The 14,653-nt window shown below is 40.1% G+C and overlaps 1 protein-coding gene across 1 annotated transcript; it reads left to right on the top strand.

Annotated features, from left to right (window-relative positions):
* The first annotated feature begins 2,361 nt into the window (after window positions 1-2,361).
* On the top strand, window positions 2,362-14,653 carry txndc11 (thioredoxin domain containing 11). The gene is made up of 13 exons (XM_067585274.1): window positions 2,362-2,733; window positions 5,314-5,410; window positions 5,988-6,107; window positions 6,489-6,586; window positions 7,450-7,579; window positions 7,820-7,913; window positions 8,380-8,492; window positions 8,598-8,801; window positions 8,903-9,635; window positions 11,417-11,604; window positions 12,549-12,661; window positions 12,842-12,922; window positions 13,172-14,653. The coding sequence occupies exons 1-13, from the start codon at window positions 2,609-2,611 to the stop codon at window positions 13,686-13,688; spliced, it is 2,613 nt and encodes an 870-aa protein (XP_067441375.1). The 5' UTR covers window positions 2,362-2,608; the 3' UTR covers window positions 13,689-14,653.

The following is a 14,653-nucleotide window of genomic DNA, read 5'->3' as shown; positions in this document are numbered from 1 at the left end:
ACAATATTGTGCAGATTTGTTTTTGTCTTAATGTACGTATTTGTGGCCTATTTGAAATGTAATGAGGGAAACAATGTAAAGCACCAAAAATCAAAGTCTATAATAGAAATGTTCCTTATTGAACAAGAGCCTGTCATCTCAAATACTCACATTGAAGTCTCCTTGTCACAGTTTGTTGCTTCTCGTCCTCTCAGTACACCTGAAGAACATCCACCATCCAACAGAAGTGCAAATCAAAAGTAAACTTTAAAGCTGGAATAAAATCAGGCTTCACAGGACAAGTTATCCATGTTATTTTGTACAATAGTTAAAACACTCTACATCAAATTAATCTATAAGTGCACATGACTCCTCTGTGTTTATGCTTCTGGGTTCAATGTGTAGTATCGGTATTATTTTTCAGATGTATGTACAATATAAATCTGTAAACTAAGACTTGGATCTATTGGACTTCTGCTGTTGTTGCTTCTCAACTCTGCAGCTGGAACAGACTTATTCAAAATCTCAAGTCAAACCAGTCTACAGCTTAAGACCCATTAGTTTTCTTTGGCTTTTTCTTGATTTATAACTTATTTTGTGTGTTACACATTTAATGTTGTTAGAAGAGCTGATTTCTCAAAGCCTGATACAGGTCGGGGGTCACCAAACAGTTGTGTGTCCACTAGACAAGTGATCACTACAGGAAAGCAAAGATTTGAAAAAAAAAAAAAAAGTGTGAAGGTTATTCTATGCCAACTCCAGGTTGGTAACCACCGACCAAGACCATTAACATACGCAAAGACAAATTGATATTGATAAATAAACAGTGGTGGAAAGTACATTTTTTATTAGGTTGGTGTACTTGAGTATTTTCCATTTTATGCTACTTTGTACTTTTTACTCCACTACTTTTATTTGACAGCTGTAGTTACTGTTCAGATTAAAAATTACATTAAATAATATATGATAAGCTCATAAAATATGAAAGAAACTGTTGGAGATGAAACCAGTAGTTCCCAAACTGTTTGGTTTGTAACCCAAGTTTAGTTGTGTCTCCTTGTCATGTTACAGATGTTTGAGTTGTTCAGCAGTTCCACCAAATAAATAATTGTTTTAGGCCCAATAGGTAAATAGGTCTCTAATATTTCACAAAAAAAAAACAAAGTTTAGAGTTTGTTAAGTCTGTAAAATGAATCAAATTTTGTGCAGCAGAACTTTGTTTTTCCTTTTTTGTACCTGGCTGGTTTAATATGTGTCACAGCAGCTTACTCAATATTTGGTCAATATTTTGTACATTTCATTCTCTTCCACTAAAATTTAAACTTTTAATAGCTCTTTTCACTTAAAATATATTTTACGCATTTTTTATTGTAAATTTCTTTTTTTTATATTATTTACAATTATCTAAAGATCCCCTCCAGACATGTATTAGGACATACAAAAATACTCTGCTGGGAACAATAATGAGTGTCTGATATGGTTTTCCCACACAAAAAAGTAGAATTACCTCGTTAAAATCCATAAAATAGTATCTCCTTCTTCTCCCTCATTAAAAATCCCATTAACTATGAATATTAGATTATATTTCATTTCAGAAGTTTAACTGCTGGACACATAATGTCTCCTACTGGACTGTACTGGACAAGCAGCAAATTAGATCCTCTAAACTAGTTGTGATGTCACAAATAATGTTTGTAGGCCCATCTCAGATTTTCAATGAGGGCAAAAAAACGTTCTACTTTCAGCAGATTAATGTTAAAACAGCTTTCTTGTGTCAAACTCTGCACATACATCATTCTGCACAGTGAAGCTCAATCATTCAATTGTAGGAACAAGAACAAAAACACATTTTTAACTTTTAATAATTTGTGTATATTTTGACTTAATTCTTGAGGTAAATCTAGCTGATACTGTACTTTTACATAAGTAGGATCTTAAATGCAGTACTTTTACTTGTAATGGAATAATTTTACATGCTACTTTTACTTCAGTAACGGATCTGAGTACTTCTCCCACTACTGTAAATAAACAATTATAATTATAACGAATGAAGTGTATAAATAAGTAGTGAAATACAAAAGTAAACGTTCATTTTTATTGTCGAGAGAACAACAGTCGCCCTCTAGCGTTCAACCGTCTCCATGGCAGCAACGGTTCTCAATGTAGGAACTGTCTCAAAAAAGCTCATACAACTCAATACGCATAACCATCTCTAAACACTAATTAAGGACAAATTATGACTTCACAATTATTCCGACCAGCATATGAACCTAGAAGTCTTTAATCTAATTCTATTTTAACTAATAATCCTGTTTTTACCAATATTTTCACGACAGCGTCACAATATGGCGCGCCTTTCAAACCGCCGGCAACACTTTTACGCATGCTCCCTGGCGTCGTAGTTGCGGAAGTGAAAAGTCTACGTGGGGAAGAAAGGTTGGTCTGACCGTGTTTGAAAACCTTACACACCAACAGCACCGATGTCCAATCCAGGTTAGCTCTGTCTCCCGTCGAACCAGCCTGCCTGTCCCCCCTTCACACACTCACACACACATAAACACACCCTCCCCGTCAGGCAAATGGACGCGTTGGGCGTATAAATGGGACGGAGAGCCGACGACAGCCTGTAATGCTGCGCCGGGTGCGGCAGTCTCTCCGGCAGGTGCTGTATCTGATGGCCCGGAGACCGGCTCTCCTCTGCGGGGCTATCGTGCTCAGCGTCCTGCTCATACTGGCCGTCAAGTTCACATGCAGGTAAACAGCAGCAGCTACTGTAACATATTCACACACACACACAGTCTGAGTTTGTTTGTGTTTAACCGGGCCTGTATGTCACTCACTGAACACAGTGGTTACTTTACTGAAACAGGAAGGTTGTAGCAGTAAATTAGCTGCTCCTAATAAATAATAATCTACTTATAACCAATCAGGGTCTTCATTGTGTTGTGCGACTGACCTGACGTGTGCTGTAGGGACAAGAGGATTAACTAATGCTTTAAAGCTTTTAAACAGACAGTGTACTATCAGTGGCCATGCACTCTTTACATTTGGGACTTTTAGCAAAGGTTTTGGTCATTATTTAGCCTCAATATTTAATGCTTTTGTCAGATAATGTCAAGTTATTGTTACAGAGAAGTCAGTGTTTACTGGTTTTACATTGTTTGGTTGCACAGCACAACCTTCAGTTTAGAAGATTTAAAGTCCACTTGCACTCAAAAATATGTTTTTCTTTTTTGTTCCTACAATTGAATGTTTGAGCTTGGCTGTGCAGAATTTGGTCCTGTATACAATAATAATTCTTTAATTTGTATAGTGTACATATGTATGTCATCTATAAACTTGAAGCCTCCAGTATACAAACATTGAGAATAAACTTTACAGTGAAGTAGGAGACATATTATGTCCAGCATTTAAACTTCTCAGATTCAATATGTTTGCATATTCATAGATTCGGGATTTTCTTTAACGAGGGAGAATGAGATGTAATTTTAAGGATTTTAACAAGATAATTGAACTTTTTTTTGTGTAAAAACAACATTATATTGATGATTAGAGTGAGTGATTGATTACAGTGCATTTGTCCACTCGATTATACATACAGGAGGGGGGGCAAAATATTAGGAACACAATGTAACGCGCTCCAGTATGCCACCAGCATCCACTATGACCTCAATAATAAATATAAAGTAGAATTATCACCTTTCTGACAATGTCAACAAAAACTGAAAATGTATAAGCTTCGTAAAAGTAGAATTTATGGCCGAGCTGTTGTACTGGACTGCGTTAGATTGCACAGGTGTTTCTAATAAAGCGCTTGGCCAGTGTATTTTTAAATGACCCTGAAGATATCAGTGTCAGTGTAACTACCACAGCTGTGTGGTAACATAATAACACACATTCAGCCTCCCAGTGAACCCAGCTGTGGACACACACACACACACACAAACACAGAGCCAGTACGACTGAAACTTGAAACAAATACAGACAAATTAGCTCCTCACATCCTGCTTGTCATCCTGTTCACTGGTAGTTTTTGCTCCAGCTGTGACAACCTTATCTTTGGGACTGTTGATCGAGACATTTGAGGACATAACCTTGATCTTTTAAGAAACAGTGATGGACATTTTTCACCATTTTCTCACATTTTATCGACCAAATGACCAATTGATTAATTGATAATGAAAATAACCATTAGTTGAAGCCGTAGATATGCTTTTTATTTTGGGATGTAGGGAGTTACAGATACAACTTTTTCTCTCCTGAAGTAGATTATGATCTGTAGACTTCACTGTGTGGAACAAGTTGGAAAAATATTTATGTAAGATAACGTAAGGTCAGGGATTGTTGTGGCTTTAAAAACTGAATCCTGCCTTTACTGATCGGAAACACTGACTTTTCTAATGATCTGTATTTAGTGTGTGTCGGTTACATCTTGGCTGATACCCACTCTGCTTAATAAGGTCAGTATATATCAGCACTGACATTGATCCAGCGTATTGGATTTGTGCATGTGTAATGTCTATGTCCATGATGTAGTACAGTTCTTGGAAAATCAATTGAGAAACTGTTAATGTATTAAAATAACCAGACCAGTTAAAGTACTTGACAAATCAAGGTGCGCTTCCTTACATATAAACAGTGAAGCAACAACTAACAATACTGTCATTATGGGATGGCTGTAGCTCAGTAGGTAAAGCAGGTCGTCCGCTAATCGGAAGAGCGGCGGTTCCATTCCTGGCTCCTCCAGTCTGCGTGACAAAGTGTCCTTTGGCAAGATACTGAACCCCAAATTGCTCCTCGTGTGTGTGAGTGAATGTGCACTAGATTAGATCCTGATGAGCAGGTTGGCACCTTGCACAGCAGCGTCTGCCATCAGCGTATGAATGTGTGTGTGTGTGTGTGTGAGTGGGTGAATGTTGGCATATATTGTTAAGTGCTTTGAGTGATCGGAAGACTAGAAAGGCGCATTTACCATTAATGAATCTGCTTATTTATTTTCTTGATAAATTGCTTGGTCTGCCCATCAGTTTTCTACAGCCCAAGGTGATGTTATCAAATGTCTTCTTCAAACAGTCTAAAACCCAAAGATATTCAGTTTAATCCAATGTTCAGACAAAGAAAAACAGCAAATTCTCTTATTTAAGAAGCTGGAACCATGAAATGTTTGGTATTTTCACTTGAAAACTGAATTTTCTGTCAATCAATTTGTCATTGTAGCTCTAATAAACAATACAGTATTGCGAAGTCGCTGGTGGTAGACAGACAAATAAATATCGTCTCAGGAGGTATACTGTCACATCTCCTCATGTCATTATGATTCTTGTCTCTCCGTAGCCGTGCTAAGAATGTGGTGGCAGCAGCTCGGCCTCCGCTGCGGTTCTTCTCTGCCGAGGCCCCGGTAGTCGACCTCTACTTGGGTCAGCTGGATCAGGTAAGATTCAGAGAGAGATGAGCACCTGTCACAAACATTTTATCACAAGTCTGGTGTTAAAGGACGGTGTTGTTTTAACAGACAGGCTTGAAAAAATTGTGAACTTACGCTTTAACTGGAATTATTATTAAGAAGAGAAGTACGTGCTAAATGCAGTCTTAGTTTTTACCAGACCCCTCAGATAGATTAACAATATCTTCTATTTATGATGAAGTGTCCAACCTGCAGAATCCCTTATTAGATGTTTTAAAATCTGCTTGGGAAATTGATCTGGGGTTGGATAAAACAAGGAGAAGAGGCAACAGCTTCAATTTGTACTTGGCTCTAGTTCAAGGTGCTCCATCGACTGAATTTCTCAGAAGTTAAACTTGCTAAAACGTGTTCAAAGTAGATGTCATCTTCGACCAGTGCAGATTGCTCAAATGTTTCCTAAATTATCAGCTTTCTGGAGCTTTATGTGTCTGGTATTAACATAAGTGTGTGTAGTGTTAAAGTCAAGACCACAAGTCAAACACAAACTGAATCTAGGACAACGATTAAGAGTTCAACATGTCAGTGACATTCATTTCCTCTCCAGATGGAGCGTCTCAGGAGCATGGCCGAGGTGTCTCTCATTTTCTTCTACGCGCCCTGGTGTGCTCATTCCATGGCCGCCCGGCAGGAAGTGCAGCTGGTAGCGAAGAAGCTGGCCAAACAGGTACCTGACGCCATAACAACAAGCACTCAGGGATTGTGTAATACCAAATAATAACCTCAGCTGTACAGTTAGAAGAAGTACTTTGTCGTCATAGAAACATTCTTGTTGACTTAAAGAGACAAATTAAACATCTTACATCTGAATATGGCTTATAGGACTCGCAAATAACTTCTCAATTTATGTGGAGTTAAGAATTATAAATCATAGACCCGCTTTATATATATATACTGGATGTCTCTGACTGCTTGGATCTAGTTTTTTAGGCACTGAGGACGAGGCCTGATTTTAGACTCAAAAATGAAAACACACCATAACCGGTTTGAGATCTGGAAAAAGTTTTGTTTGTTCAACACTGTCCCTCTGTCTCTTTCACAAACACAGGTGCAGTTTGTGGCAGTTAACTGCTGGTGGAGTCAGGGGAAATGCAGGAAGCATAACCGCTTCTACCAGTACCCGATCGTCCATCTGTTCTACAGGAGGTGAAACAGAGAAGACTGTCTTTGACTGTCTTTGACTGTGTTTGTTTATGATGTTTGATGCTCATCCTTTAAAGATGACGTGTGTGTAACAGAAGCACTTCACTGAAAAATACACCAAAACAGCATTTCTGTATTTTACATATTTGTCACAGTGATTAGAACTGCTTTTATCTAACCAACCCTTCTGGCTACTGAAAGTATTTGTGGTTTGTGGCCAGTTATTAGCTTTAAATTATTGTAAGACAATTCATTCGCTTTCTTTTAAATGAACTGAAATGCATTGTTAGCCTCTGTATTACATTTATTACACTGGCGAAACAAAAACCAGTTCTCAGTCATTTATAGAGCTGCAACTATTTGCTGATTAGTCGATCGACAGAAGATTAACTTGCAACTATTTTGACGATCAAATAATCGTTTATGTAATTTTTAAAGCAAAAATGCTGAATATTCCTTAGTTCAAGGAGCTCTAAGATGTTAGAATTTGTGGATTTTATTGGTCTTACAAAACTTTGGACTGTTGATCGGGCAAAATAAGAAATTTGAAGACGTCACCTTAGACTCCAGGATGTTGTGATGGGTGTTTTTCACCATTTTCTGATGTTTTATTGACTAAATGAAATGAAAATAACTGTTAGTTGCAGCCTCAGTCATTTCAGTAGACTGTTTAGTGGAAATAGCTACATTGACTTTATAATAGTTGCTGGCTTAAACTTGATCACCTGATTTATTGCATTTTCAGTCATCAGTGTGTCGTATATCTTAGAGAAAACTGTGATTATGTCGGTTTTTCTGTAGTTTCCTTTGGTATTTATAGATTTATGATCCATTATATCGTTTGTCTCTGTGTCTCTGTGCTGAAGGTTCGGGCCTATAGAGTACAGAGGTCCGTTTGTGGCTCCGTATGTGGAAAGTTTTATCCTCAGAGTCATCACACCGCTGACTTACCTCCCATCAAGAGCCACGCTCGAGGAGTTCCTCTCCTATCACGAGGTACAGTAGGTTTGAGCTTCAGGTCAATCTGAAGGAGAGCCAGCAGAGAATCAGCTACAGCGAGTTTAATCCTGATCGACTGCAGCTGTGTGAGCTGCTCCTGTTTGAGCTCACGCCTGCACTTAAAACTGTTACAGTTATGTAATTTGCTAATTTTAGCTGTGCTCAAGGTGTCTACTTTGAATGAAACTGTATTACCTTATGATGTATTCTGATTGGCTGTGTCTTCTGTGTTTGTAGCCTCGAGTGGTGGGTTTCTTCCAGTTTAACTCTTCTCCTCAGCCGCCAGGATATATCACATTTCTGTCCTCTGCCCTGCAGGCTCTAAAAAGGGGTAAGAAGTCATCATGCAGCTTTGAGGCCACATCTTTTGATTCTGTACAAGTTTTTGTAATGAATTTTTATTAACTTTTCCAATAAGTACAAAACATAATGAAACACAAGACCACATATTACAGTAAATCAGTGAAAAATAAGTAACAGAACAAAACAAAATAAATCTGGGCAAATATAATTAGCTACAATACAGTAAGGAAAACGGGGGCACCATATATCAATAAATGACATAAATGAGGTAGCGCATTTTCCTTAAAAAACAAATTGTAGGAGGAGTATTTACTTCCTGTTAGATTTCTTCCTTTATATAAATCAAAAGATTTGACCAAACTTCATAAAACATCACTTGGTAATTATTCTGTACAGGTTTTTGATCATTTCAAGTATGTAAGATTAGATTATAATAATAGAAAGGACAGAAAGTCTCCAGTCTTCAGCTCTGAGTCTCTGTTGTGCTGCTGCAGACTTCCGTGGCGTGGTGCGTTTCGGGGTGGTGACCAACAGACAGGTGGCAGAGGCCATCTCACTTAAAGAAGATGGAACCGTTTACCTCCACAGAAGATTTAACTCCTCTTTGGTAAGATGTCATCAGGCCACAATAGACGGTACAAAATTGTAGTAAATATAATAAAATACTGAATAAATGTTGAATGTATGATGTTTGTTTGTTTTCTTCTCTCAGATTTTCCCTCGAAGGGAGCGTAACTTCACATCAGAGGCCATCTGTAGCTGGGTGTTTGAACACCGCGAGACCGTCCTCCAGTGGCTGCAGCCCCCAGAAACAAAGTCTCGCCTCCTGGAACAGGAGCTGACTAAAGGACCCGCACTGCTGCTGTTCCTGCCGCACAATCCGCTCGCACACAAGCCCAACCCCGTACTGCAGGAGGTGAGCAGTGATGCGGGGAAATGAAAAAAAAAATCACAGAGGATGAACGAAAATGTGTATTTATCCGCTCTTTATTTCTTTTTGTTTCTTGTGTTTTTCAGGTTGCAGACATCGCTCTACGTTATCATTCCTGTGACGATAAATACCACTCCAGCCTGGACGAAAGCTTCACCTCCCACTCGCCGTGCTGCCAGTCGGTCGTTCTCCCGGAGTCCCGTACGAGCGTGTGCGAGGTGTGCCTCAGCTTGTCACCGCGGGGCTCGACCAGCTCCTCAACACGCTGCTCATTCCCCTCCGCCGCTCAGGGAGGAGACGCGCTGCGGTCTTATCTCAGACACTGCTGCCTACACCACCTACCTGCCGCCATGTCCGTAAAAACCGCAACCTCAGTGGGCTGTAGCAACTTTTTTAACAGCTACAGCCCGTTCATTCAGTACAGTGCCTGCTGCAGAAAAGTAGAACCTCAACTCAACAACGAATCGTCTTCACAAGCCAAAGAGGGGCCGGACATTCAAAGAGTTCCCCTTCCTCCTCCTCCTCCTCCTTCCTCCATCCCTCCATCGTCTGCCCCTCGGCAGGAGGGAGACGGCATTACGGGGCTCCGGTGTCAGACCAATAGGACGCTCAGGTTCTACGTGCTTGATGTTGCTCTGAACTGGCCTCTGGCGGTGAGGCTCGGGGCATCGGGCAACAGAAGCACTCCTCGTCACCAGGAGGCCGGCGCGCACGCTGACGGGAGCGGTGACGGCTCGTTCGCAACTATTGTGAACCTGAAGGACGAGGTTCATTATGTTCTCCACCGCAGCCCAGCAACCACACTGACAGAGTCTCTGGGTAAGACCAGGACAGTTTTATTTAGTTTACATGGTTTGATAATGTTTGTAACTCTTACTCCTCTTTGAGTCGATGATATTTATCAAAATTTCTCCACTTAACACAATTTGTGATGTGCAGAAGTAATGACAAAGGCTGTTGCATCTACCCTAAAATATCAAATCAATAATTAATCAATTAAAACATGTCTCTGTCAGCATTTTTATTATGCAGATGAGCTTACACTTTTCATTAAAGACGCCATGATACATTTACATTATGTCACACACGTTATGTCTGTGATAATTAAATTGAAGGTCATGGAGTCGTCATTTAGTCACCATGTCTGTGTAGATTCACTGATTCTTTGCACAAGGTTTGAAGCAACGTCATGACCAATGAAAGAAACACAGAGTGAGTTTTGCATATTATGCACATCAGCAGGTCAGCTGACATGGCTTTATTTCAGTCTTTTGCATACGTACACAGATGTTTCCAGGGAAGACTCACTGCTAAGAAATGTGCAATGAGTAGGACAAAGGGAGGTTTGGCCTTTAAAGGTCTCTGCGGTGACTTTTTCATAGTAAAAATGTTAACTTTTAATAATGTGGTTTGCTCCTACAGGATGTATAATGATGATCCATGATGTCCTACAATTATTGTACAATTGCTAGAAATCACAGTGTCGCACAGGACATGAAGCGTTTTATGTTTTTAATGCACAGAAAAGATGAAAAAAGTCTTGGAACCATTCTCCATGTGCGTCTTAATCCACTGGTCTGTAAACAGAAGGCAGCATTCGTTTGTTTACTGCATAATGTCATCCAAGAGCCAACAGATTTTCTGATTTTCAGATTTTCAACAGGAGCCACTGTTGTTCCAAGTCATCACATAGAGATTTAAAAAGGTCAAAATTTTGAATTTAAATAACTTTGCCTCCATGTGGCTCATTTAGACTGGGGCTGCAACTAACGATTGTTGTCATTAGTGATCCATTTTGTCTATAAAACGTCAGAAAATAGAGAAAAATGCCTTTTATAATTTCAAAAAAAAGCAACATCTTCAAATATTCTGTTTTGTTGGATCAATAGTCCAAAATCCAAAGATGTTCAGTTTACTATCATGTACGACATAGAAAATTCTCAAATTCTCACATTCACGAAGTTGCAACCACTGAATATTTGTCATTTTGCTTAAAAAATGAGTAAAACTGTAATTCGATTATCAAAATAGTTGCTTCTTAATTATCTGTCAGTTGACTAATTGTTGCAGCTCTAATTTAGACATTAATGAGGAGGCTCTTATGTCATACAAATAGTGTGCAGCACTACCACCATCTAAACTGAGCAAGTGTACAGTAGAGGAAGAAAAATAATTTAACATAATACAGAAAATCAGGGTTTTAATCCTGAGTTTAAAACCTTTAATTCTGCTGTTGCTTCCTTCTGTTTTAATCCCTTGATGTTTGTTTTCAAAGGTGAAAAGTCCTTTTTCACAGAAGACATTTTGACTCGTTAATAGCAGGAAAAACACAGATGTTTTATAATAACATTAACTATGTCTCTGTTCTTTTCAAACGTCCCAGTCAGCTGACATGAGCAGTACCAGGAGAATGAAGAAGATCAATTCATTTTAGCCATCATTAGATTTAGATTTACATCATCAAAAGTTCTCTGTTACTTATTGAGGAGCTTTTGTGTACAGTGATCGATGTTTTCATTAATGTGTTTCTAGGCTTTTTGTTTTTGAGTCTGGCAGGAATTTTCTATTCTCACTGCATGTCTGTGTGTATCCTGTTAAAGAGGCCTTCATCAGGAACTTCAGCGCTCCGTACAGCCTCTTGCAGAGACACTTGGTGGGAGAGGAGGACAAGAAAGGAGGCGGAGGGGAAGCCAGACGTCCAGACCAACACCAGCCGTCACCTCCGCGCCCCCTCATCACAGAACTGACCACTTCCTCCTTCCTGCCGTCCGTCATGGACATTCAAAGGGTGAGACATTACTCCTTTCCTCACCGTGTCCACTCTGCGTCTGTCTGTGCATTCGTGTGAGTAGTTTTGACTTTTTAGAAGCCGTCTCAAAGCAATTAGTGAGAAGAGAGAGTGGATTATAAAACTCTCTGGAAGTGATTCAGCCCCGGTGTTAACTATTAATACCACACAGCACATAGAGAATAAAAGAACTGAAGTTGTGTCTTGCTACAATGATTCATGCGTATAGTCTAAATAAGTAGGGACGCTAAAATGAAATTAAAAAAATGGAAAATATCACTTTGTCCCTAAACGCATTCCTTGTACAGTACAGTCTACTTAAAAACTGCCACACTGACCCAAATATAAGACGTCTTTACTGCAGAAACAAACTGGGATCATCTGAATCATCTGTTAAGCAGCCAATAATTACTGCTATCACAGATGATGAGGAGCTCAAACAGACAGTCTGAAAAATGCTCACTGCCGGAGAAAATCATTTTCACCGCTTCCAAGAGCCTGACGAGAGAGAGAGTGAGTGTGTGACTGATGAACAAGATACACAAAAGTGGGTTTTACGTTCTACTTTAATAGAAGTATTTCACTTTAAAGGATGAGGACTCTTCTCCGCTGATTAATAGCATCTCAACAGGACGAGTGTAAAAGTGTCTCTTCAAAGAGTCTTTTCCAAAAACGTGTGTTGTCTTATATATACACATGCTCTTTGATTTGGGGATGTTTTGCATTTACAGGTTAACACCAGATGATATAACACACCAGCCAGGAAAGAAATGACTCTGTTATTATCCATGATGACCAGTGTTTCCCTCCTCATGGTGACCTTTCACCTTAAAACACAGTAGCCTCACAGCTGTGAGAGTCTCACTGTTGGGTCTAAAGATGAATTTGTGGTCATTTCATTGAAATATAAATGAGTGTGTGTGTGTGTGTGTATTCTCCTCTAGGATGTGCTGCTGTTCTACTACACTCAGTGGTGCGGCTTCTGCTCAGTTCTCAACCACATCATCATCCAGTTGGCCAGATTACTACAGGGAAACAGCACCATCACTGTGGCGAGGTATGTCTGCATCTTTATGTTTGACTGTTAATGAAGGTATTGTGGCAGTACTGTGTGTTTAATATGAGTTTTTAGTTGAATTATAGTTTTAATTTCAGTCTAAAATAAACAAACAGTTCAACATTAATTCTCTGGTCCTACTTTTAATTTAAAAAAAAATCTACATTTTCCTCTTTGAAGGGTGAATGTTGCACGTAATGACCTTCCATGGGAGTTCATGGTGGATCATGTCCCCACTATTCTTCTCTTCCCCAGATACAGGTGAGAATAATGATGGGTAAACATGCAAACATGCACATTTGGATATCTGAGTTTGCATTTTCTATTTATACCCGGACATGGATGGCAGTGACGAGAGTACATTTGTTATATAGTACTCAGTAGTTACTGTAACATCAACACTGTACAAATAAAGAAAATATAAAAATACAAATATTTCACTAAAAAATTATCAGTTACTTTCAGCAGATTTGTTTTCACTCTTGCATTCACTGTTTCTACTTCTTTAAGAAAACACCTCAGCGTGAAGTTTCCAGACGACCTGCCCATCACGTTACCCAACCTCCTACACTTCATCCTGCAGCACTGTGGTTCTCCGCACTACGCCGATAAACCAGTGACATCCTCAGACCAGGCAGACGGGCCAGGAGCCAGCAACGTCCTGCGTGCAGAGTTTCTGGTTCTCCAGCGAGAGGTTCAGACGCTCCATCACGCCCGCGAGCGCCTTTCCCAACAGCTGGCACAGCTGTGGCGCGAGAACCGCCGACTGACATTTTACGCTCACAGCTTAGGGGCCCAGAACGCAGAGCTGCAGCGAGAAAGGCACAGCTTAGAGGAACAGCACCGGGAGAAAAGCCGTCAGCTCGGGGAGGCGGTGAGACGGCTGCAGGAGCTGGCGGACACCTCCGAAAGCCTGCTGAACGAAAACACGCTGCTCAGGATCCTGCTGAAGGCGCTGAAAGACAGGACGGAGGCGGAGGTGGAGAGAAAAGAGGCAGAACAGAAAAGAAGCCACATGGCCTCCTGAACATCAGTAAGCAGGGAATCCTGAGAGTGACGCAGGAGAAGAGAAAAGAGCGAGGAAAGAGCGGAGGCGGGAGGACCAGGAAACAAAAGGGAGGACTGAAACGGAAGAGGAAAAAAAGCTGCGATTAGACCTGAGATGTGGAGAAACAGGAGGGAATTTTGAAGAAGCTGAAGCGAGGAGGACATGTAAAACCCACAGGGCAACATGACCCACTACATTTTGTCGTAGCAAAGAGAAAATGTGGACGAAACAGCAGTTATGACGAAAAAACTGCTGTTAAGTCAGGACAGAAGTGAGGAAACAAAAGAAAAAAAGGTGGATAAGTAGCGAGTGAAACAGCAGTGTTTCTCTGAGACAAGGAACGCTGTGATGATAGTGGGCTTATCCACACATAGGAACAACACTAGTATGGGAAATCAGTGCCAAATGCGCGATTGAAAATACTCTGTTCTGATGCTGAGCTTGCAAAAATGTAATTTCTGTTTAACGGTGAAGGAGAATCCTGAAACTTAGGACACCGACCCTGCAGCCAAATTCTCTCCCATCCCTGACGTATTTTACTAACCTGCTGCCCTACAAGCTGTGAGTCAGTAACGATGTCTTCTCTGCGGTTTTACATCGATGCACAGTAGAAGGCGGGCGCGTTAATAAAGGTCGGGTGATGTAGAATTTGGCTGCAGGAAGCGAGGGCTACTAATGAAGCTGAGACTTGTTGAATACTGAAGACATGCTCGCTGATCTGTAGGGGAGCCTTCGAGCACTTGAAATAATCAGCAAGAATTTTCTTTTTTTTTTTTTGAAGGGGATATAGTTGTTTTGTTAAACTGATCTATTTTTACAGGAATCCTTGAATCACTAAAATATTATTTCTATGTAACTATTCAGGTATTAAGAATGAGATGCTGCAATTGTTTACATGTGAAATATTGCACCGGTTTTTACTGATTAAAGATCTTTCATCTTAA

This window comes from Thunnus thynnus, chromosome 3, assembly GCF_963924715.1.
Source record: "Thunnus thynnus chromosome 3, fThuThy2.1, whole genome shotgun sequence".
In the NCBI taxonomy this organism is placed as follows: Eukaryota; Metazoa; Chordata; class Actinopteri; order Scombriformes; family Scombridae; genus Thunnus; species Thunnus thynnus.
This window is presented reverse-complemented; position numbering and strand designations above follow the sequence as displayed.